Genomic DNA, 24512 nt, shown 5'->3' on the forward strand with positions numbered 1-24512 from the left:
TGAGGAATTATTACTCAAAGTAGAATGCAAAGGCCGGCTCGAGGCCCAGTAGTCTGGCGCGCTGGGAAGGCCAGGGCGGGGAGGGAGAGTGGGCGGGCGGGCAGACAACAACGAGCGCCCTCTAGGTCCCTCTGGTCCGGACTCTACGTCCAGCAGGCCCCGAAGTCACTTGGGTACCACCCTTCCACCAGTTGTGAGGAGACTCCACACTCCGATCTGTCCCAGCTGGGACGGGCTCTCGGCTGCACCCGGGTGGCGGTCTGTCAGTCAGGACTCCCTGCAAGCCCTGCCCAACCACAGACTCCGCCTCCTCTCCGCCCCGCCCCCTTCTGGGTCTTCTCAGCAAGGCTCCGCCCCTGAGACAATCAGGCCCCGCCCCGCCCCATGGCAGCCCCTCCCGGAAGCGCAGGCGGAGCAGCCCGCATGGAGCGCCAGCCGTGCACCCCGGCGGCCGCCCCCGCCGCCGCCGCGCTCTTCTCCTGGGTAAGTGGCTCCGCCCCCGGACTGGGGCCGGCCGTGGGGTCGCGGAGACCCCGGAGCTCGCGGCCTTAACCTGGGTGGGTCGGGACTTGGAAGCTGAGGGCGGACTCGGGCTGCGGGTGGGAGACTCCTGGGGCTGGGTTGAGGCTATGCCCGGCTGGCGTGGGGTCTGGACCCGAAGGGCCGAGGCCCTGGGGAGGGGACTCCACTCCCACGGCAGAACGCCCGCTCCGCGAGGGACCTCGGCAGGGACAGCGCCCGGGAAGACAGCGCGGAGGGCCCGGCCGAGAGAGAATTGGCGGACCCTGGAGCCCGTGGGGGCCACCTGTGCCGCACCTCCTCTTGCCCGGAGGATGGAGGTCATGCTCCAGCGCTGCCCCAGCTTCGGGAGCCTCCTTTGGAGGTGAGGCCTGCGGTGCAGGCAGCGCGCAGACCCTGCATATTTGCTGATACTTGATGCTATGGGTCCTGGGGGTGCGAGAAGGGGAGGAGGGCAGTCGATGTCCAGTGTCGTGGTTTTTTTCATAGCAGACACCACAATTGTAAAATGACATGTGTGGTTTGTTCATGTCAGTTTCCTTGGCTACTTGTAAGCGTCATTGGTGGATACCGAGCCTTGTCATGTTTGCTTTGTATCGATTGGTCCCAGGCATCTTGTAGATCACCCGCAAATACTCAGTGACTAAAGGATGAATGAATGAGTGCTTGTGCTTGTGGGCCCAGCCATTTGGTAATGTTTGGGAGATAACGAGGCTTGAATGATTAGCCTGTGTGTGTGTGTTGGGAAAAGATAATGTAAATCTGTATTGCTGTTAAAAAGCGCTTACTATGTTGTTTAAGGGCAGTTATCATTGCATACCTTGCACTTGTTGAGTGTCAGGCTGTAGTCTGGCAGGAGAGAGCGGAGTGGCCTGTCTGGCTCTCTGAGGTGACACTTGAGCTGGAGGTGAAGTTAGGGCTTGAGTGTGTGCAGTCTCTGACTTTTTCTAGGCAGGAGATAAATCTGTGTGGACAACAAAAGGTCTGAATCAAAGAGCCTTTCTAGATACGTCCTAGAATAAACTGAATCAGAAGGATAGTTGAACCATACTTTCCTACTGTGCTTGGAGGTGAGATGATGGCTTCTTCCTACTGCATAATTTTGGTGTGTGTATTAGTTTGCTTGGGCAGCCATAACAAAATAAAACAGATCAAGAGATTAGACAATAAAAATTTATTTTCTCACAGTCCTTGATCAAGAAGCCCAAGATTGAGGTGACGGCAGTTTTAGTTTCATCGAGGCCTCTGGTAGCTTTTTCTTTGTATGTGAGCACTTTGGGTCTTTTCTTATAAGGAGACCAGTCAGATTGGATTAGGGCTCCACTCTTATGACCTCATCATTTAACTTTAGTTACTATGTAAATAAACATCTTTAAAAGCCATATCTTCAAATAACAACATGTTCTAGCAGGTATGAGGAATCTTTTTTTCTGCCAAGAGCCATTTGGATATTTATAAAGGCTGATGGGCTATGGGCAGATGACCAATGTTGGCAAGAAGCATACATGTCTGTCCTGTCATGTACCAAAAGATTCTGTGGACTTTATGTGTTCTGTGGCCTAGATGGTCCCCATTCTTGTATCAGAAGTTAGGGTCTCAACATATAAAATTTTTGGGGAACACAATTCATTCCATAGTAAGGGTGATTATCTTATTAGGTGGGTGTGTTGGATGTGTCTGGGGTGTTTTAATGAAGGGAAGCAATATAATTTTAATAGTTTAGGTTAATTTATTCCATCTTTCTTTATTCTAGTTTTAGGGACTCTTGCCTCATTACAAATATTGGAAGTGTATTTGATCTCAGAGTGTTCATGTCTCACTTTTCCCTGCAGAAGCAGCCTTCAACCCTGATAACGGGGGCAGCCACAGAGCTGACTATGACATTCCAGTACATGTACATTCTATTTGACGCTGTGCAATAGCCTTTCATTTGCTCTTTTCTGAGTGGGGGCCTGTATGTCTGACATCCAGTAACCCATGTAAATGTATGCAGAGCTTCTGTGGTCCAGCACAGTTTCCAGTACAGAGGAAATAGCAGTGAGCAAAAAACAAAATGAAGTTTTGTCCTCGTGGAGTTAACTTTCTAGCCAAGGAGTCAGTAAACAAGGAGAACTGTAATGTCAAAGAGTTATATAAAGAAAAACAAAGCAGAGAAAGGGAATAAGGTAATAAGGTGACTGCTACTTTAGATAGGGTCATGTAGCTTAGTCTCTGAGCTAGCTAATTCATCCTAAGTCATTTTCTTTTCTTTCTTTATTCTCTTGTGTGTATGTGTTAGACTATTTCTTTTCTCCATGAGGTAAGTTAGCCTGTTCTGTTTTTAAAAAATATCTTCCAGTAATTGTACAAAGAGATTCTAATTCAATGTGTTAGTTTGTGAGTATAGTGCATCTTGATCAGTATCACCCCTTCCATCATTCTCCCCACATTAAGTACTAGTGAAAGGTGTAGGCATATGACCTGTCACACATGTAGCTATGTAACTATGGGAAGTTTATTTTAGTTTCTTCATCTGTAAAAGATAGTGATAATGGCCTTATCTATGGTTGTTAAGAAGATTAAAGGTGACTGGCCACTGTGCAGAGAAATGCTGGACATTTGGAACTTCTGTTGCTCCTAATGGCCTCTAGGTGTCTGTCCCTGCCATGGCTTACTCTTCCACCTTGGAGTTCTTGAAGCTTAGGGTCACTGTGAAATACACGGTAGGAGATAGGATTTTGTTTGTTAGAATTATATAGTTTGCATTTGAGGTGTCCTCAAAAATTAGATTTTCAAAGATTCATTATCCCAGGACAAATCAGCATGGAGGAGACATTTGAAGAAATAAGAATTTCTGAAATTTTGTTAATATCTTCCCTGCAGGCCCGTAGGCCCTGATCTTCAGTATTAATATAAAACCTTCTGAAAGCTCTAACTATACTGAATGTAAAGCTGTTTATGTGTTCTCACTTTTGTATTTGTATCTTCTACTGCAGAACTATTTTGCTTATGGGATGTTTTCCCCAGATTTTGCATAAATCTATATGATATATATGCCAAATTATTTTTTTAATAGTATTTTATTGACACCAACTTGTTGTACAAAGGCATTTCACTTTTATAATTCAATTGATGTATTATATATATATTTGGGTCTGGTCGTGGGGCCTGAACTCTGGGCCTGGGCACTGTCCCTCAGCTCTTCAGCTCAAGGCTAGCGCTCTACCACTTGAGCCACAGCTCCACTTCTGGCTTTTTTCTTTTTGCTTATGTGGTGCTGAGGTATCGAACCCAGGGCCTCAGGCATGCAAGGCAAGCGCTCTACCACTAAGCCACCCTCCCAGCCCCAAATTATTATTATTGTTGTTGTTGTTGGTGGTGGTGATGGTCATGGGTCTTGAACTCAGGGCCTGGGGGCTGTCCCTAAGCTCTTTAACCCAAGGCTAGTGTTCTACCACTTGAACCACAGCACCACTTCCGGTTTTCTGGTGGTTAATTGGAGATAAGTTTCATGGACTTTCCTGCCCGGGCTGGCTTTGAACTGTGATCCTCAGATTGCAGCCTCCCAAGTAGCTAGGATTATAGGCATGAGCCACTGGTACCTGGCTCCCTCCCAAATTATTGCTTAAAACTAATTTTTGTGTGTGATAATACTGGATCTTGAACTCAGGACCTGGGTGCTGTCCCTGCACTTTTTCACTCAAAACTGGCACTCTACCATTTGATCCATGCCTCCATTTGAGGCTTTTTGCTAGTTAATTGGAGATAAGAATGTCAAGGACTTTTCTACCTGGGTTGGCTTTGAACTTCAGCCAGCTTTCTGAGTAACCACTAGGATTACAGGTGTGAGCCACCATTATCCAGTACTCCATAAAAATTTGGGTCTGAAATATATCTAGGTATAAGGGTTTCAAATTAGCAAATATGGGCTAGTTTTTTTGTTTTTGTTTTTTGTTTTTTCCAGTGCTGGGATTGAACTCAGGACTTTACACATGCTAGGCAAGCACTCTACTACTCAGCTACATCTCCAGATTCATATTATCGACTTCTATTGTTTTACAACACCAATAGACATATTGCTTACCAAGGGAAGATCTGAATATTAGAGTTGCAAAACATTGTACTTGATGGGCTGGGGAGTTGGCTCAGTGGTAGAGAGCTTGCCATGCATGTATGAAGCTCTGGGTTTGATTCCTCAGCATTACATAAGCAGAAAAAGCCAGAGGTGGTGCTGTGGCTTGAGTGGTAAAGTGCTCGCATTGAGCTGAAGAACTGAGGGACAGCATGTAGGCCCAGAGTTCAGGACCCATGGCCTACCAAAAAAACAAACAAAAAACATTGTACTTGGGAAAGTCCAAATACAATAGTGATGCATCTTGTTTAAGGTACAGATTCCTTAGCTAACTTTCTGTTATTTAAAAACAATTAAGTAGTTGTACAAAGGGGCTAACTTTCATTACAGAAAGTCATTGCCATGGAGAATGTGGAGAGAAGGGAAAAGAACTAATTCCAGAACATTCTCTGCCCACTTTGTTTCTATTCCTTGTCATTTCTTTCCTTAGCCTCTTTAGCTAATTAGCATCTATCAGAAGGAATGCCTGTGAAGTTTCCCAAAGGCAGGATATATGGGGGATTAGAGTCTTGGAAGGGAAAGGTGAGGAGTATCATTGGATAAGTAGTAGAATTCTTCTGAAATAAAAATCATGGTGTTTGAAAGATGGGACTGGTGTCAAAATGTAGGTTACATTTAACAGCTTTTTATGAGTAATAAAGGGGGGTGTGAATATGATCAAAGTACATTACATTCATGTAGGCAATATTGCAATGAACTCCCCTTTTGGACAGTTCATGTGCACTAATAGAAAAATCTGAGAAAAACAAAACAAAAATCAATCATGGTAGAATCTGAAGGATCATCTGTTGTGGGCTCTGAGAAGCATGTGACGGTGAGAAAGACGGAAACAGGTTCATAGACATAGGCAGTTTTTTTTTTTTTCAACCTGGACTTGTTTTATCCCTAGGGTGCAAATAGCTATGGACAACTTGGCCTTGGTCATAAGGAAGATGTTTTTTTGCCCCAGAAACTGAAGGACTTCTGTAAACCTGGACATATCAAGAAGATCACAGGAGGAGGAGGCCACTCTGCAGTTGTCACAGGTAATTTCCTTCAAAAATAGCCACTTATTTTCTTCTTGAAACCTTTTTCCCTAGGATATTATATTGATGTCTCTTAAATCTTTCATATTTCGAAGAAGAGAATATATTTGAGAAAGGGCCAAATTGCCATTAGAAATTGCTATGTTGTTAGAGTTAGAAGAACTTCAGTCATCTAGATCATCCCCCACTCCCACATTTTATACAAATGAGGTTCAATCAGAGACATTGAATATATAAGGTCATAAGGCAAATTACAGACATAATTACAATACATAGCCTGTTTTGTACTGTTTAGTTTTCACATTGCAATTAAATTTGGTGTTCCTTGAGAGCCAAAACCTTGGAACAAGTCCCTGTAAGACAGGGCTCCAAGTATTACATATGCTATAGTATTGCAAAGGAAGGTCCTGTATTTGGGTAAAAACATAAGCTCTGCAGTTAAACTCCCTGGTTTCAGATCCTGTTTCTGTAATTTTTTTTAGCTATGTGATTGTGGACAAATAATTTTTCTGTGCCACAGTTTCATTATCTGTTATATGAGGAATGTGAATGGAGATTTGGGGAGTTAATAAGGCTGTATTATAATTTTCATGGGTACTTGGTATTTTCATCTTCATAGATACTTTCTTCTGTAAGGAAATCTTAAAGGCTATATTTTATGCTGAGTATGGTGGCTCATGCTTTTATTCCCAGCTACTGTGTGGTAGAGAGAGGAGAATTGTGGTCTAAGGCTGGTCTGGGCATAAAGCATGAGTCCTTATATGAATAATAATTAAAGCAAAAATGTCTGGAGGCATGGCTCCAGCAGTAGAGTATCAAATCCCAGTACCACACATACATACAGAATTATGTTTTACAAATGTATTCAAATGAAAATGAGTACACTATAGGCTAGTTTAGAATTATGTGTGAATTATTATTACATTATGTTTTCTTGCTTTAAAAAAATTCAAAATTAAGCCATTCTCTTGGGCCTCTGAAAATATTCTGGGCTCTAGACATTATCTGCAGGATAAGTTGGCCTCACATGTAGTGCTCTTAGAACCGTACCTGGCACATTCTAAGTGTTGAATAAATGTTGGCTCTCTTGTTATAGAAGATGATTCGTTTGGGGACTGGCCCCTCTCCAGGACTTGAGTTCCCATTTAGATATTAGATTGGAAGCCCTTGGCCCATTTGGCTCCAGGACACATTAACATGCATAGGTTATAAATATTATTTTGGGTGAGCAAAGTTACTCATTTGTGACTCCAGTTCATTAGTGATATTCTTTTGTTCTCTTTGGAAAGTTGTCATTTTCCCTGGGCATACTATCACTGAAATCTTTATATTTTGCAGATGGAGGAGGCCTTTTTGTTTGTGGCCTGAACAAAGATGGGCAGTTAGGTCTTGGTCATACAGAGGATGTTCTGTATTTTACTCTCTGCAAATCCCTCCTTGGCTGTCCTGTCCAGCAAGTGGCCTGTGGCTGGGATTTTACTATTATGCTCACAGGTAACTTCACTTCTACATATTCTTTTTTTAATCACTACAAAGCTTTGGATATGAACTGCATCATGGATGTTCTTTCTGGTCCTCAAGGAAAGTTCCAGGGCACCTTCAACAAGAGAGGATTTTCCTCCCCTTTTTATCTTTCTCTCTTTATTTTTCACACATATGAGGCAAATGCTCTGCCATTGAATTACATACTCATCCCTTTTAAAAGAATACATTAGGATAAAACTATTTGGTTTCTGTGAAGGCAGAAAAGAAAGTAGATTTTACAGGAGTATAGTCAAAGTGTTAATAGATCATGCTCTTTGGAACAGCTACCTTAAACCCTTGTGGATTGTCCTATACAGAGTGTAAATCCCAAGTTTTTTAGCAATGGTCTTCTATAATGTGCCTACCTATCTCTGTTACCTTGTCTCTTATTTTCCACATGCCCTGTACTTTTCTTTCTAGCATAAAAAGTTGATGGTCTTTTCTTTGTCTGGAAATATCCTATTGTCTATCTCTTGAACTTTGGCCCCATCTTTAAAATACTCCTCATGCCAGAAACTGGTGGCTTACTCCTGTAATCCTAGCTACTCAGGAAGCTGAGATTTGAAGATTGCAGTTCAAAGCCAACCAGGCAGGAAAGTTTGTAAGACTCTTATCTCCAATTAACCACAAACAGCTGGAAATGGAGCTATGGTTCAAGTGGCAGAGCACTAGCTTTGAGCACAAAAAAGTTAGGGTCCGTGCCCAGACCCTGAGTTCAAACCTCAGTACCAAGGGAGAAAAAAGCCAAAAACAGCAACAACCAAAAAAACCCCTCCTCATGTATCACCATTCCTCTCTCTTTTTTTTTTTTTTTGTTGGTTGTAGGGCTTGAACTCTGGGTTTGGGCACTGTCTCTCAGCTTTTCAGTTCAAGGTGAGCACTCTACCGTTTGAGCACAGCATCACTTCTGGCTTTCTGAGTGGTTTATTGAAGATAAGAATCTCATGGACTTTCCTGCCTGGGCTGGCTTTGAACCATGATCCTCAGATCTCAGCCTCCTGAGTAGCTAGGATTACAGGCGTGAGCCACTGGCACCTGGCACACTACCATTCCTCTTCTGCAGAGGGGGTTCTATAATATGTATTTAATTAGGAGTAATTATTGGAATCTGATCAGGGGCTGGGGATATATACCAGTGGTTGTCTAGCATGACTCTGGGTTAGATTAGCATTTTAAAAATAATCTTATTTATGTAGTAGTTAAACAATAGTTATCATTTAGGAAGTGCTTATTGTAGGCCTGTGTTAGGGTTGCAGGGAGTCAGTGGATAACCCTCCACTTGTCATAACCAATTATGAGAAAGGCACAGGGTGGTCAGAGTTGGAGATGAAAACTTTCAGCTTTTTACTGATAAAGGCAAAGTGAAGAAAAGGGTTAATTATGAGGCCAAGTAGTTATAATATTCCTTTGGTCCAAATTTCCTTCCAAACTCTAGACTTGTCCCAAAAGGGAAACTCTTGATATATGTCAGCATAGATGGCTGAAGGCATCAACCACCATCTCTCTCTCTCTCTCTCTCTCTCTCTCTCTCTCTCTCTGTCTCTCTATCTATCTATATATCTTATCTATATATCATCCCTTTTCTCAAACTTATCACTTGGGTAGGTGACCCCTTATCTGTAGACCGGGGGAGAAAATGGTAAAGGAACTGAAGGGAAATTATGTTATCTGGAAACTGGAGAAGTGGGGAGTATTTTCTTTCCCATTCCAATATTAGGCAGTGTTCTCTGCCCAGATAATCCTATAGCTTTTATTCCTAGTGGAATAAAAGAAGGGAATTTTGTCTTGAAGGCCCTGAAACTCAGGATTTCTACTACCTTCTTTCTCTGCTTTGTATCTCATCCTTCAGCACTTTCCCATTAGCACATATGTTTACTTCTTAGATTTGCAATCTAAGTACTTATATTTTGCAGAAGGAGGTGAAGTTCTGTCATGTGGATCTAACTTGTTTGGCCAGTTGGGAATTCCTCATGGGCCTCGAAGATGTGTGGTTCCCCAGATCATTGAGGTGAGGACATCTAATATTAGCTTGCTCTGGCTTGTTAACTGTTTCCAGGTGATTCCGGCTGTCTTTAGTCTTAATAAAAGGCTGAATTTGAGTTGATGAAAAGGCCGTTCTGAGAAAAGTTAGTTGGTGAGATTGATGTTATTAGTAAAAGACATCTCTTAGTTCTTATAATGTAATGTTTTATAAACTAAAACAGTCATATATCTCATAAATCCAAATGACATTTTAGAATTCTGAAATTAATAATAGGGGAAACTATGTTAGGAACTAAACCAAATTAAAGTGACTTTCCTAAAGATACTAATTTAGATGGCACTGTAGCTCAAAGTGGTAGAGCACTACTAGGACAGTGCCCAGGCCCTGAGTTCAAGCCCCATGACTAACAAAACAAAAATAACCCCCCAAAAAACAACAACAACAACAACTAAAGATACTAACCTAGGCAAATGTGGTACAGGCCAATGCTGTCCAGTAGAAATACAATGTGGGCCTTAGAAGTGATAGAAAATTTCAAAAAAACTAAATAAAAAATTAAAGTGGCAGCTTTATCGAGGTACAATTCATATATCATTAAATTCATGCTTTCATGATATACAAATCCAGTGTTTTAAAAAGCCTGTTTATAGAGCATGTTTAAATGCTTCTGTCACCGTTGTCTAATTTTAGAATATTTTCATCATCAGCGAATAACAGCTACTTCTATTCTTTCCTTCCTGCACCCCTCATGAACACTAGTCTTCTTCCAGTCTGTGGATTTGCCTGTTCTGGGCATTTCATATAAGTGTAATCATGTGACACGTCACCTTTTGTGACTGGCTTCTTCTTCATGTGACATTTTCATGTTTTATCCATATTTTACATGTAGGAGAAAGTAATTTCCACAACATTTTAACTAATTCAATATATCTAAACTAATACCATTTCAGCAAGTCATCAGTGAAACAATTATTAGTGGAATATTTTATATGCTTTATAGTGTACAAAGACTTAGGGCTGGTGCTGAGAAGGTGGCTCAGTGGTAGAGCCCTTGCCTTGCATGGATGAGGCTCTGGGTTCAATTCCTCAGTACCACATACGCAGAAAAAAAAAAAAGCCAGAGCCAGAAGTGGTGCTTATGGCTCAAGTGGTAGCGTGCTAGCCTTGAGCTGAAGAGCTGAGGGACAGCACCCAGGCCCAGAGTTCAGGCCCCACGACCAGACACACACACACACACACATACACACACTTATGGCTCTAGTTTACGTTTTTTACTGACAAATGTCTCAACTCAGTCTGATCACATTTTAAGGGCTTGCTGACCATATGTACTAGTGGCCACCATTTTAAATAGCAGAAATGGGAAACAGGATTCTGCCCTAGTTCAAGACTCTTTTCAATGAATTGTACTTCATTATTTTATGACGTTTATAGTGTAAGTGATAAAATAGGCATATGGATTTGTGTGTGTGTGTGTGTGTGTGTGTGTGTATACAGGTTTTAGGACTTAAGCTCAGGGCTTGGGTTCTATTCCTAGACTTTTTTTTTTGTCAGTCATGGGGCTTGAACTCTGGGCTTGGGCACTGTCCCTACGCTCTTCAGCTCTAGGCCGGTGCTCTACCACTTGAGCCACAGCACCACTTCTGGTTTTCTAGTGGTTTATTGGAGATAAGAGTCTTACAGACTTTCCTGCCTGGGCTGGCTTTGAACTGCGATCCTCAGATCTCAGCCTCCTGAGTAGCTAGGATTACAGGCGTGAGCCACTGCTGCCCGGCTTGTCCCTGGACTTTTAAAATCAAAGCTACTCTTCTACAACTTGAGCCATAGCTCCACTTCTGTCCTTTTGGTAGTTTATTGGAGATAAGAGTCTCATGGACTTTCTAGCCTGGGCTGGCTTTGAAACATGATCCTCTGATTTCGTCCACTTGAGTAGCTCAGATTATAGATATCAAGATATACCTGGCTGCATATGGAATTTTTAAAGATATATGATAGAATCTAAAATTAGTTTTATCACCTATGTTAGTTCTATCTAACTTCCTAGAACTCCAATTAAGAGTAGGGGATCTGTTTTCTTTGGAGAGAGTTTGGGCCGGCTTCTGCCCTCTTGCTGAGCTCAGTTGCTGCTCTGTGGGGTATGATTTACCAGTAATAGTTCTCAGGGTATGTACAAAAGTCTAGACTTTACAGAGCCCCAGTTCTCTGCTATAGGAAGTGTAGTAACTCCCAGTTGCAAATAAGTGTCTTTGTAGCAACCTACATATTAGTGATAATTAATTTGGCTTAATTATAATTCATATAATTAAGGAAGACAGAGAGGAACAAAGTTAAAATATGTTGCATGACAGAATTGGTAAGTAAAAACATTTTGACAGGTTGTATCCTATGTGGGAGAAATAAGCCAAAGTGCAATATAGGAACTCGTTCTTTTATGTACTGGTATCTATGCTATTAGGCACTGTGTTCAGGCAGTGAGGGTACAGGTGAATAACACCTGTCTTTGCATTTGAGAGTCTTTATAGTTTGGTAGTATACAATAGATAGATAAGTACCAAAATGTAGTATCATGTTAGAATTATGGCAGCTGCATGTACAATTCCATAGGAGGAAAGACTGACTTGTTCCTAGCAGAGGGCTTAAGCCAACTCTTAAAGTTGAGTACAGTTTTATCTGGCTTGGTATAGGAGGATGCACAAAGTCTGCAGAAGAAGAACATTCTGGGCCAAAGAATAATATAAACAAATGGAAGGACAAAGGGTGAACAAATGCAGCAGTGGTACTTACTAGACACGATGTTGAAAATGAACTATACAAATTTGGGTTGGATTGAGAGGAAAAAAACTGGGAGAAAGTGAGGGAAGGAGTGACATCCAAAAAGACGTGTACTCTTTATCTGATATGTAACTGTAACCCCTCTGTACATCACCTTTATAATAACAATAAAAATAAAAAGAATAGTGTAAACAAAGGTATAGAAGCATGAAACTGGAGGGTTCACATGGAACAGCCATTTCGTATGGTTAGAATATGGAGGAGAGGTAGAGGTGGCTGCATAGAGTAGGTAGGTAGGGGATAGTCAACATAGTAATGTATGCTAGATGGTATGAATAGCATATTACAGAGGAGCCAGACGGTAGTGTGGAGGATGACTGAGGTGATAATGTAGGAAACCTGCTAACAATCCAGATAAGAGATAGTGACCCAAACTAAGGCAGGGGCAATAGGTATGGAGAAGGAACTGGAGATGAGTACGTTTAGGATACTGAGCTTACTCCTAAAGTGCTTCTGATAGTTTTAGGAAAAAAGGACTCTAAATTCAGAGGGCAAAGTGTTCAAATTGTATTAGCTGTAAGATCTTACCTTGCTGTGAACCAGTGTGATCAGGGACTCTACTGACAGAAGTGTAGTCTCTAGAAGGGTGGCCAAAGGTCTGTCCTGTGTGCTGTCAGTCTGCCTTTGTGGTATGGTGTTTGTTGGAGGTTGGTTCCTAGGCCATTGACATAAAGGTATATAAGACTGAAGGTCCTTGATCCTTGGGGATCCTAAAGACTAGAAACAGTAGGTCTACAAATAAACAAAAGGCCTATAAATAAAGGGCACTGAATGATGTACAAAAATTTCTTTAAAAGAGAGAGATTAATAAGCACTTTCTAGAGAGAGAGAGAGAGAGAGTAGGAGGCAGAGAATTTGAAACTCAGTAATGGCTGATAGAACTGGGGATATTCGTCTTCAGATGAGATCTGCACTAGTTACCTATTTATTACTAGGCAACAAATTACCTCCATACCTAGCAGCTTAAAACTAGAAGCATTATCTCATGAGGTGGAAGGCAGGGCATCATTGGGGTCTGCATGCCACCTCTGTAGGCTTTACTGGGCTACACATCCATTTCCATGCTCTGCCATGTGGGCCTCTATAGGACTCTTCAGACATGGCATCTGGCTTCTCCCAAGGGAAAAGAGGGAGATTCCAGCCAGGCAGCTTCAGGGCCTTTTGTCACCTTGTTTCTGAGTCATTCATCACTTTCTTTTTCTTTTCATTAGAAATGTGTCACCAAGTCCAGCCCACACAGGGGAGGGAAATTAAGGTCTGCATCTTGAAGGGAGTAGTATTAAGAATTCAAGGATTTATTTTTAAAACCCCCACAAAATGTCTTAGAGAGGACATGACAAGTGTCTTCAAATATTTGGAAAGCACTGTCAGAAGCCACAGGCAGAGAGGTTTGGCTCCAATGAAAGAGACAAATGGAACTACAAAGATGGAATAGGCACTAAAAGAGGTGGGTGTTGGGCTAGGGTTGCATGGCCATTTGGTGGATGCTGCGGAGGAGTTCTGCATTGGTTAGATCAAGAATGGGAAAGCTAAGAGTCCCTGTTAGTTTTTACTGGCACACAGCCATGATCATTCATTTATTTACATTCTACAGCTGTTTTGTGTTGCAGTGACAGAGCTCAGTGGTATTCCAGCTATTGTATGACCTGTAAAAGTCCAAAATAAAATACAATTTAGCCGTTTTAAGAAAACCTTAGCAAACCCCTGGACTAGATGACCTTGACGGTTATTCCTAGCCTAGAGAGATGGTGCAATATGGTTTTGTTCTGTGATATTTTAAAGTTTTTAAAAAAAATCTTGTAATAAATAGAGAGGAATTTCTGGAGAGAGAGAGAGAGAGAGAGAGAGAGAGAGAGAGAGAGAGAGAGAGAGAGAGAGAGTGTGTGTGTGTGTGTGTAGGTGTAGCTTTAAGCCAATTAGGTGCCTAATAGAGACCATACCATATTGTATTTTGTGGTATTTGTAAATGACATACAATTTTGTAGATGTTTCATTTCCAGATCCTTTTCTTTTGACAGCTCCTGAGAGAGAAAGTTGTTTGGGTTGCTGCAGGACTGAGGCATGCATTAGCTGCTACAGGTGATCATTTGGCTTTATTTTTCTAAATGGACACATTCTAAGGGGAGACTGAGATTTGAGAAAAACTCTTTAAGGTATTTCAAAGGGCCTTGCTCTGCTGTAGTTCTGATTAAAAGAAGAGATTACAGGCTGGAGTCAGGTGAGAAAAGCTTTAGCAGGAGGGAAGAAGGAAACTGTTTCCTAGCTTTTTCTTTTCTAGGCTTGGTACTAAATTTCCCTGCTTTGATTGTCCTCTTAACCAGGAAGTGAAGAAACAGAGGCCCAGAGAGTTTGTTATTGCATTTTAGTAACTTTAAGTTACAGGGGAATTGATATAGTAGTAAGTGGTAGAGCTGAATCAGAGTCTGAAATGATCTGATTCCCAGATCTATATTCTTTGCAATGAACTGAATGGCCTTCCAAATCGATTTAAATGTTTATTAATTTAAAAGCATCAAGTGGGCTGTCTTCAGTACTATGTGTGAATGATGGGGCAGGCAGTATATATGTGAGGTGGACAGGGCAGGTACATGTGGATGGATTCTTAGGCCCTGAGCATTAAGGAATCAGGCCCTGCACTGAGGGTCCTGAGGTTTAGAGTATATATTAAAATCATAAGTATATCAAAATTATTGTATATATAAGTATGTATATGTTTCTTTTCAAAGATAGTGATCAATCGGAACTTATTTAGAGGAGAGAGTGCAGGAATGACAGAGGAATTGGAAATCTGGAATAGGTTTGTCCCTTTGATTTCTTCCCTTTTAGGTTTGTGCTCTTACTCCTTTTGTGCTGCTGCTCAGCACTAGTTGACCCTACGCTGTATGAGTCCAACTGGGGGGAGAGAAAAGGAGCAGATTTTAGTGCCATACCTTGCTGATAGTCCCTTGCTTTGTGTTGATTATATTTTTTCTTCGTTGAATTTAAATTTTGTACTTTGAGATAATTGTAGATTCACATGTACCTGTTCAAAATAAAATAGACCCCAAATGTTTCCTGTGATAGCAGAATTATAGTGCAGTAGTCCAACCAGCATATCAACACTGATATAGTTAAGATACAGAACAGTTCCATCACCATAAGTGCCTCCCGTATAGCCTGTTACATAAATGTCATACAGTATGTGATCTTTTGGGGTTGACATTTTTCAGTTAGCATAATTCTCTGGAGAGTTATCCAAGCAGAGTATGCAATAATCAATTTCTTTCTGTTGCTGAATAGCATGCCATTTTATTTCTGAGTAGTATATCCAATCTGGATATATCACTGTATTAGTTGGATAGGACTGCTGTAACAAAATATCACAGGCTGAATGGCTTATATAACATAAATTTATTTCTTCACCAGACTAGAGGCTAAAAGCCCAAGATCAGTGTGCTATCAGGTTGGTTTCTGGTGAGGCCTTTCTTCTTGACTGGTAGATGGCTTTCTTCTTGCTATGTTTTTATATGGCTTTTTCTTTTGGCACTTGTGGAAAGAGACATCTTTAGGGTCTTCTTTTTCCTATAAGGATACCAGACTTAATGGTTGGGGCCTTCTTATTCCTGCTTTATGTACTATTGTGCCTTTATTACTTCTGTATAGGAGGGTAATAAATATCTATAAATACAATCACATTGGGTATTAGGATTCAATGCCTCAATGTCGGGGGGGGGGAGGGACACAGTTCAGTCCCTAACAACCATGGTTTATTTACCAGTCACCCACTGTAGAATGCTACTGGGTGATATTGTCCAAAAAGAAATTTACTTATTATCTGACTTATGAAACTGTAACCCCTCTGTACACCACATATATTTTTATATCTCTGAGCTAAAAGGACTAGAGTTGTGACTGCTGAATTGTATGGTGATGATTACACTTTTTTTTGTGGGGGGGTCATTTGAACTCTGGGCCTGGGCGCTGTACCTCAGCTTTTCAGCTCAAGGCCACAGTGCTACTTCGGTTTTCTAGTGCTTTATTAGAGATAAGAGTCTCATGAACTTTCCTGCTTGGGCTGGCTTTAAACCATGATCCTCTGATCTCAGCCACCTGAGTAGTTAGGATTATAGGTGTGAGCCACCGGTGCCCAGTGTGGTACACATTTATAAGCAGATTGTTCTCTTAGAAATCAGCAGGGTTAGCCTGGCACTGGTGGCTCACGCCTGTAATCCTAGCTACTCAGGAGGCTGAGATCTGAGGATCCCAGTTCAAAGCCAGCCCGGGCAGGAGAGACCGTGAGACTCCTATCTCCAATAAACCACCAGAAAACCGGAAGTGGCACTGTAGCTCAAGTGGTAGAGCGCTCGCCTTGAGCTGAAGAGCTGAGGGACAGTGCCCAGGCCCAGAGTTCAGCCCCCACGACTGGACCCAAAAAAAAAAAAAAGAAATCAGCAGGGTTGATCAAGACACATTATACTCATAGATTGACATGTTGAATTGAAATTCCTTTAAAGACAATGAGAAATAAATTTAATAAAAAGAGAGATTAGCAGGATAAGACAATTACCTGTCAATTATTTTCTTCCCCACTTTTGACCAGTTTTCTATAATTGGTTGTCTTTTAACAAAAGCTTTATTGAGGTCAAGTTGATATACAAAGAACCTCAATTTATACTGTTTGAAGGATTTGGACATATAAATATCTGTGATGTCATTACCAACATTTAGATAATAGATCTGTCCAACACTTCCAAGTTTCTTTGAGTCCTGTTGGTTTTGCTTGTTTGTGTTTTAATTCAAGAACATTAGGTGTTTTATGTCATAGGTGCTGGTGTCTCACACCTAGCTACTCAGGAGGCTGAGATCTGAAGATTGCTGTTTAAAGCTAGCCCAGGTTGTGAGACTCTTATCTGTAATTAAGTACCAAAAAAGCTAGAAGCAGTGCTGTGTGGCTCAAGTATGCTAGTCTTGAGCAAAGAAAGTTCAGAAACCGTACCCAAGCCCTGAGTTCAAGCCCTAGGACTAGCACAAAAACAACAACAAAACAGTATGAGATCTGTCCTTTTAACACAATGTTGAAGTATAAAATACTGTCTTGATAACATTCTTGTAGACATTCTTGAACAGCAGGTCTCTAGAAACTTGTTCATATAGCAGAGCTGAAACATTATACCCATTAATCAGCTGCAACTCTCCCTTACCTTTACCTGCAGTCCCTGACAATCACTGTTCTATTTTCTGCTTCTGTGAGTTTGACTAACACAGGTACATAAATAGAATCATTTGGTATTTGTTCTGTGTCTCTGGCTTATTTCAGTTAGAATCATGCCAGGATTTCCTTATAATTTTTTTTGTAAAGACTGAATAATATTCCATTGCATGCTACATTTCCTTTATTCATTCACTCCCTAGTGGATACTTGATTTGTTTCCATGTCAGCTTTGATGAGTAATGCTTCAATGAACAATGGAGTAGGAATGTCTCTTCAAGATTATGATTTCAAATATTTTGGACATATACCAAGATCAGATGGCAGTTGCTATTTTAATTTGCTTTTGAGGAATTCCATACTGTTTTACATAGCAGCTATGCTATTTAGCATTCACAATAATAATGCAAAAGGTTCTAATCTTCATCTCCTCACTAATAGTTACTATTTTTTTAAACAGTAGCTATCCTCAGAGACAAATATATGATAGGCTACCATAGTAGTTCTGTGTTTTCTTGGTAGTTAATGATGTTGAGTATCTTTTTGTGTACTTGATAGCCATGTGTATGTCTTCTTTGAAGAAATGTCTGTTAAGGTTCTTTGTCCATTAAAAAAAATCCCTATTGAGTTATATGAGTCCCATATAATTAATCTTTTAGATATATGACTTGTAAAACCTTGATGAGTCTAATTGCTGGTCATATGTATTCATTTCCATATTGTTACAAAGTAGTGTAGTTCCCACTGTATGTTTGATTAACTTGATTGTAAGTCCTCTTCTCTTTCACTTAAGATATAAATATTTATTTATTTACTTATTTATTTTGGTCCAGTCGTGGGGCCTGAACTCTGGGCTTGGGCGCTGTCCCTCAGTTCTTCAGCTCAAGGCTAGCGCTCTACCACTTGAGCCACAGCACCACTTCCAGCTTTTTTTCTTTTTGCTTATGTGGTGCTGAGGAATTGAACCCAGGGCCTCAGGCATGCAAGGCAAGTGCTCTACCACTGAGCCACCTTCCCAGCCCAAGATATAAATATTTATGTATGTATCTTTAAAAGATAAGTAAGTACTCTTTGAAAATAACCTATGTTATCATGAAGCCTAACAAAATGAACAATAGTTCTATAATAATGTTACAGAATTGTAATATCCAGTTGGTCTAGAAGGTCTAGACGATCTCAGGGTTGTTATCTCTGAAGGATTGTGGAAGAAGATCCCCCCCTCCCTCCTTTTCTTCCTTCCTTCATATTGGGTGTTGAACTCTGGTGTAGGATTCTGCCACTTGGGCTAGTCCCTTAGCCCTATTTGCCTTAATGATTTTTTTTTTTTTGTCAGTCGTGGAGCTTGAACTCTGGGCTTGGGCACTGTCCCTGTGCTCTTCAGCTCAAGGTGAGCGCTCTACCTCTTGAGCCACAGTGCCACTTCTGGTTTTCTAGTGGTTTATTGGAAATAAGAGTCTCACAGACTTTCCTGCCCGGGCTAGCTTTGAACCGTGATCCTCAGATCTCAGCCTCCTGAGTAGCTAGGATTATAGGCATGAGCCACTGGTGCCCGGCTGCTTTAATGGTTTTTTTGGATAACATATTGAACTTTTGACCAGGAGTAGTCTTAGAGCATGATCCTCTTACCTATAGTTCCCTGGTAGCTGGGATTACAGGTATGAACCACCACAGCCAGATTATTTGTTGAGATGGGGTCTTGCTGAATTGCCTGGGCTAGTCTTGAACCACAATCCTCCTGAATTTCATCTCCCAGTTAGCTGAAGTTATAGATGTGAGCCTTTGCACCTGGTGTAGTTTCTTGATTTTCCCTCACTCTTTAAAAAGAATTTCTCGGGCTGGGAAAGTGGGTCAGTGGTAGAGCACTTGCCTTGCATGCGTGAGGCCCTGGGTTCGATTCCCCAGTATCACATAAGCAAAAAGAAAAAAGCTGTAAGTGGCGCTGTGGCTCAAGTGGTAGAGTGCTAGCCTTGAGCTGAAGAGCAGAGGGACAGTGCCCAGGCCCAGAGTTTAGGCCCCACGACCGGACCCCAAAAAACAAACAAAACAAAACAATAAAAAAAACTTCTCTCTATATATTATGGATGTTAATCCTTTATCAGATATCTGAAATTCTTTTTCAAGTGTAGATTCTTTTTTTTAAAAAACGTTTTTTATCATAAAAATACTGTACAGAGGGGTTACAGTTACATGAGCAAGGTAATGAATACATTTCCTATCAAGCATTGTTACCCCCTCCTTTGTTTTTCCCCTACCCTCCCTTCCCTCCCACCTCCATAACTACACTCCCCCCTCCCCCATCCCCACCTAAATTGTAAAATTTGTTTTTCAACATAGTGTCTTGTACATCTCCCTATTTAAGCATTTTGTTTTTCCCTTCCCCTCCCCAAGCTAGAGAAGTGTACATACAAGATGCAGTGAAATATACAATATACAGTATATATACAAATACAGTGAAAACAGGGGTTATACCATGGGGGAGGAACATACAAAGAAACAAAAAAAATCACATGGTACATTATAAATATGTTAGGAACAATAGCAAGAAAGAAAAAAAACCACTTGTGTCCTTATCTTGGGGTTCATTTCGATTAACATCATCTTAATCTGGTCATATTGTACATAGCTTTTGACCTTTTCTGCTTGTCCCAGACATATACTAGTTACTGCAAATAAGGGAAATCATGGGGCCTATGTTTCTTTGAGCCTGGCTTACTTCACTTAATATAATTTTTTCGAAGTCTTTCCATTTCCTAACAAATGGGGCGATGTCATTCTTTCTGATGGAGACATCAAATTCCATAGTGTATATATATACCACAGATTCTTTTTTTTTTTTTTGTTCCGGTAACCGCTTTTTATTTTTTATTTTTTTTAAATTATACTACAGATTCTTGTTTCTCTTCTCCTTCTTTATTTTCTCCTCTTCCTCCTCTTCTCTTTTCCCCTTTCTCTCCCTCCCTTAAGTTCTCTATTTTTCCCTACCTCCCTCAAACTTTTTTTTTGAGTGGATTATAAGTTTTGTTTTATTATATCCCCATGCTTTGCTCATATTGCACTCAGTGGTGATAGCTTATTTTTCATAAAGCAGCCTTGTCTGTTTACATCTTAAAGGACTATTGGACTATAGGAGCAGACTTTAATGTTGGTACTGGTTCCAAGTGCCACACATCTGATTGTTGAGAAAATAGAATTTTGTCTGTGCATTTGTAGGAGGTTCAGGACTGTGGATATGTAGGTCAGATTCAGTGGACATGGGAAGAACAGGCCATTCTCCTGAAATCATGTTGTTAAGCTTTCTTGTGGCCCTACATTTAACTAGCAGTTGAGAATCTGTGCATTTATCTTGGTGTAATGGAAAAGTCACTCCCTTAGGTTTTAGGTCAGTTGACTCCTACCTTTGTCTCTGCTACTATCTGTCTGTGTGACTTGGACAGTGCATATCCTCTCTTTAGGGCCTCAGTTTTCTCATCTAATAAATGTGAGGAATGAACTTGGTGATCATCAAGGTTTTACTTTCTATTTGCTTTCGAGTCTCAGTTGCCCTTTCAGTTTAACTAGGAACAAAGTAGCATTCCAGTAATTTGGACACTAGTCCAGTGTCCTGAGATATTTTAGAGGAGGTTTTCTGATACTGGAATTTTCTTTGGTGGTTTTCAGTTACTAGAAGACTGCATTTGTAATCCCAGTTATAGGACCTTTTAAGCAATTGAACTCCATTATACTTATCTTAACTGAAGATGGATTGGGACTTTCCCATAGCAGTTAGGCTCAAAGAGTAATTGGTCTTATCCCGATGTTCATTTTCTGTTTTCCCTTCTGCTTCGCTGGGAAGTGAGTGGCATTGTGTTCCAGTGGGGAACTGGTTTGGCATCTTCTGCACGACGGCTGTGTCCTGGGCAGGCTCTTCCATCGTTTTTGACAGCAAAGGAACCGAGCAGAGTGACAGGTGAGGGTCTTTTTTTTTTCTTTTTAGTAACACACACACACACACACACATGCATGTATACACATGCACACACGGGGTGATGAAGTAGATGCAAGCACACACAAATGGATAAATGAAATTATTATTTCTGTTATTTTGTGATCTCTCTGTCTAACTCTCCCTGTTAGGTGATGGGGTACACTGGTTGGGATTTTTTTGTAGGTCCAATGTTTGGGACATATTAAGAAATAGAGACAAGTCAAGGAGGTGAAGATTACAATCAAAAACTGTTAAAAACTGCTTGGAAGACATAACTTAGGTGTTTAAAAACAATATCTAGTAATACTGAGTTGTAAATTCTGAATCCAGAATTCGGTTTATCCACCCGGCACTGTGGCAGCTGCACTGATGGTACCTGCTAAGCTTGGATGACTATGAGGACATAAGAGTGCAACCTCTCTGCAGGCAGGCACCCCCAAAGAGGGAACTTAGAACTATAGACGTGTTGCACATGTCCAGTTTCTTCTCCCCAGAGAGGTACAGGAAGGAGAGAGGATGGAGAGAGAGGGCCAGGACCTCCTATAGGGAAAAACACAAGAGAGTGGGTAAAAGTGTTCTGCTATAGGTCTGTTACTTGGACTTCTTGTGGCCAGTTTGTCTGTAGGGTTTATTTCTTTCTTCCCCTTTCTCTTCTTCTCTACCTCCACCTCTTATCAGCTCTCTATTTCCTGCTCTCTTTGTGGGTCTTTATTCTCTGCCTATAGTACCATGTCTCTATCTTCTCCCTTTTTTTCCCTCCTCTCACACTCTTTGTGTCCCAGTTTATTGAGGATTGGCTGTGGGAAAAACCTAGACAGGAGATCTCTTCTGAAGCTCAGAATGAAGGAGGTATTGTCCTAGAATAGGGCAGGGCAGCCTGTAGGGGGAGTGGTGGTGCAACAGGAATTGGGATCAAAGCCATGGAGGTTTTGTTCTTCAGCTAGAGCTGGGATCAGCTTGTTGAAGCCCATGGGTTGGCTGTGGGAAACTATGAAAAGCATTTTTTCTTCCTGGCTCAGATATAGGTGTTTCAGACATGTACTGTCCTTCCTATCTGCCTTCCATTGCATTTTCTTCATGTGTATGGATAGCACAAAATATTTTAATCTTATGAATTGTTTATGGGTTTTCTCATATACCACAGATTGCAAACTTTTATTTAATCATTTTTTTTATTGTGAAAATACCATACAGAAGAATTACAAATCATTTTTTTTTTTGAGACAGGTTTTTGCTGTGCACCAAGGCTAGCCTCAAAGTTGACATTCTTCTGCCTTAATCTCCTCAGTGCAGGGATTATAGGTGTGTGCTATCACACCTAGATAGATTATGAACTTTTAAAGGGCAGGAACTGTATGTCATTCTTCTCTATATTTTACACAGGACCAGTAACAATAAGGAATAAAAAAATACTTATTTGATTTAAATGATACATTTAGGATCTGCTTGAGTAGCAGCTTAGACTCAGTTGATTTGGAGGAGTTTTCTAAAGAGGTATTGGAATACCAACTTCCCGCTCTTAAGGCCTTTCATTTCTATTTCCCCCACTTTCACCTTATTACCATATTCTGGAGTTAGATCCCTGGTTGCCTCTCCTTTCCTGGCCACAGGAGCTCCTGGATTCTTCTCCAGTGATATATTCTCTGAAAATACCTGTTTTGTCCTATTCATTTCACAGCATACTTGGAATGAAGTGACTTTTGTGAACTCAAAAGAAATGTCTGAAGAGTTTAGAATAAGACTGCGTGTGTCTGCATGCCAGGCTATGAGTTGCCATAGTTTATCCTGAGTGCCTCACCAGAGGAGGCAGCGTAATTAAAGGGGGAAAGTGCTGGATTTGGAGACTGGTGCCAGGTTTAAATTCTAGTTCTGCTCTATGTTGGAGCAGGCCTAAGTTTGTAGTTAAGTCCTATACACAGCAGCAGTTAAACACATGAGAGATTTCTTGCTTCTGAAGGTCACTCAGAAGGTAATCCTAAGAAATGCAGGCACACATAGACACATATTTTCACATGTATATATCTATATCTATTTGTCTCTACTATAAACCATGAATTTATATTGATTTCTTCAGTTACAATCCAATAACATTGGAGATAATATATATATATATATATATGTAAGTATATATAATTTATAATATACAATATTTCAATATAATAATAGAAAATATAATTTATAGTATGATATATAACATATATCATATAATTATATATTATATATAGTTACACATAATCATATGTGTGTGTGTGTGTGTGTGTGTGTATATATATATATATATATTTTTTTTTTTTTTTTTTTTTGGTCAGTCTTGGGGCCTGAGCCTGGGCACTGTCCCTCAGCTCTTCAGCTCAAGGCTAGCACTCTAACACTTAAGCCACAGCACCACTTCTGGCTTTTTCTGCTTATGTGGTGCTGAGGAATCAAACCCAGGGCCTCATGCATGCAAGGCAAGCGCTCTACCACTGAGCCACCTTCCCAGCCCATATATATTATATATATATATATATATATATATATAACACTACAGTCCTGGGGCTTGAATTCAGGGCCTGGGCATTCTCCCTGATTTTCTTTTGCTTAAGGCTAGCACTCTATACTTGAACCACAGCTCCATTTTGGGCTTTTTGGTGGTTAATTGGAGATAAAAAGTCTCACTGACTGCCCAGGCTGGCTTTGAACTGTGATCCTCTGCTCTCAGCCTCTTGTGTAACTAGGATTATAGATGTGAGCCACTGGTGCTTGACAGCACCAGATTTTTTTGTTGCTAGATTTTGTTTTTCTTCTTTCCCCCTTTAGTTGGCTAGCTGTAGCTTTTGCCCTTTTTCAAATCTGTTCTTTCTCTCTCCTCTGGGATAGTGATGGATCTGGCTGCTTTATTTTCAGTATGCTTACTTATTTGTCTCAGACCCTAGTTTGTTTCTGCCTCCCACCTGCCACCCATCTTCGCCAGTGGTGCTAACTCATAGTCACCTGCTCTGACTGAGAGCTTCTCCCTTCACCCAGGTTATGCTGGCCTCTCTGCATGACAGACTATGAGTTGCCATAATTTATGTCCCTCTGTGCCCAGTTTGTTAAAGAAACATTTTTTTTTTTTTTTGGCAGATCTGGAGAGTTCTAAAGCAACATGTGTTCTTGCTGGCTCAGACCATTCTGCTTCATTAACAGGTAGGTATATCTTTCAAAGTTGAATATGCCTTTCAGAATTCTGAACATGACTGCCTGTTGAGGTTCATATGGATGGTCATAGACTTTGAAGCCAGAATTCTAGCACCACCACCTTACCTTTCTATCTCCTGGGCAGCATGTGTTCTTGCCTAGCACTGTATTCACAGTGTAGTTAAAGCGAGCTGCTGTTTCCAGGA

General features: G+C 40.8%; 1 protein-coding gene across 2 annotated transcripts in view; it reads left to right on the forward strand.

Annotated features, from left to right (window-relative positions):
- Positions 1 to 410: 410 nt before the first annotated feature.
- Positions 411 to 24512, forward strand: part of Sergef (secretion regulating guanine nucleotide exchange factor) — a 210641-nt gene continuing 186539 nt past the window's right edge. Inside the window, exons 1-7 of one of the 2 annotated variants that reach the window (XM_013034155.1) lie at positions 411 to 483; positions 5520 to 5655; positions 6994 to 7149; positions 9093 to 9187; positions 14014 to 14074; positions 21016 to 21129; positions 24253 to 24315. In XM_013034155.1, the coding sequence (XP_012889609.1) occupies positions 424 to 483; positions 5520 to 5655; positions 6994 to 7149; positions 9093 to 9187; positions 14014 to 14074; positions 21016 to 21129; positions 24253 to 24315 (685 nt within the window). In that variant the 5' untranslated portion in view covers positions 411 to 423. The remainder of the gene's footprint in view (positions 484 to 5519; positions 5656 to 6993; positions 7150 to 9092; positions 9188 to 14013; positions 14075 to 21015; positions 21130 to 24252; positions 24316 to 24512) is intronic. The other variant, XM_013034156.1, reaches the window with a different exon arrangement.

This window comes from Dipodomys ordii, unplaced genomic scaffold (assembly GCF_000151885.1).
Source record: "Dipodomys ordii isolate 6190 unplaced genomic scaffold, Dord_2.0 Scaffold183, whole genome shotgun sequence".
In the NCBI taxonomy this organism is placed as follows: Eukaryota; Metazoa; Chordata; class Mammalia; order Rodentia; family Heteromyidae; genus Dipodomys; species Dipodomys ordii.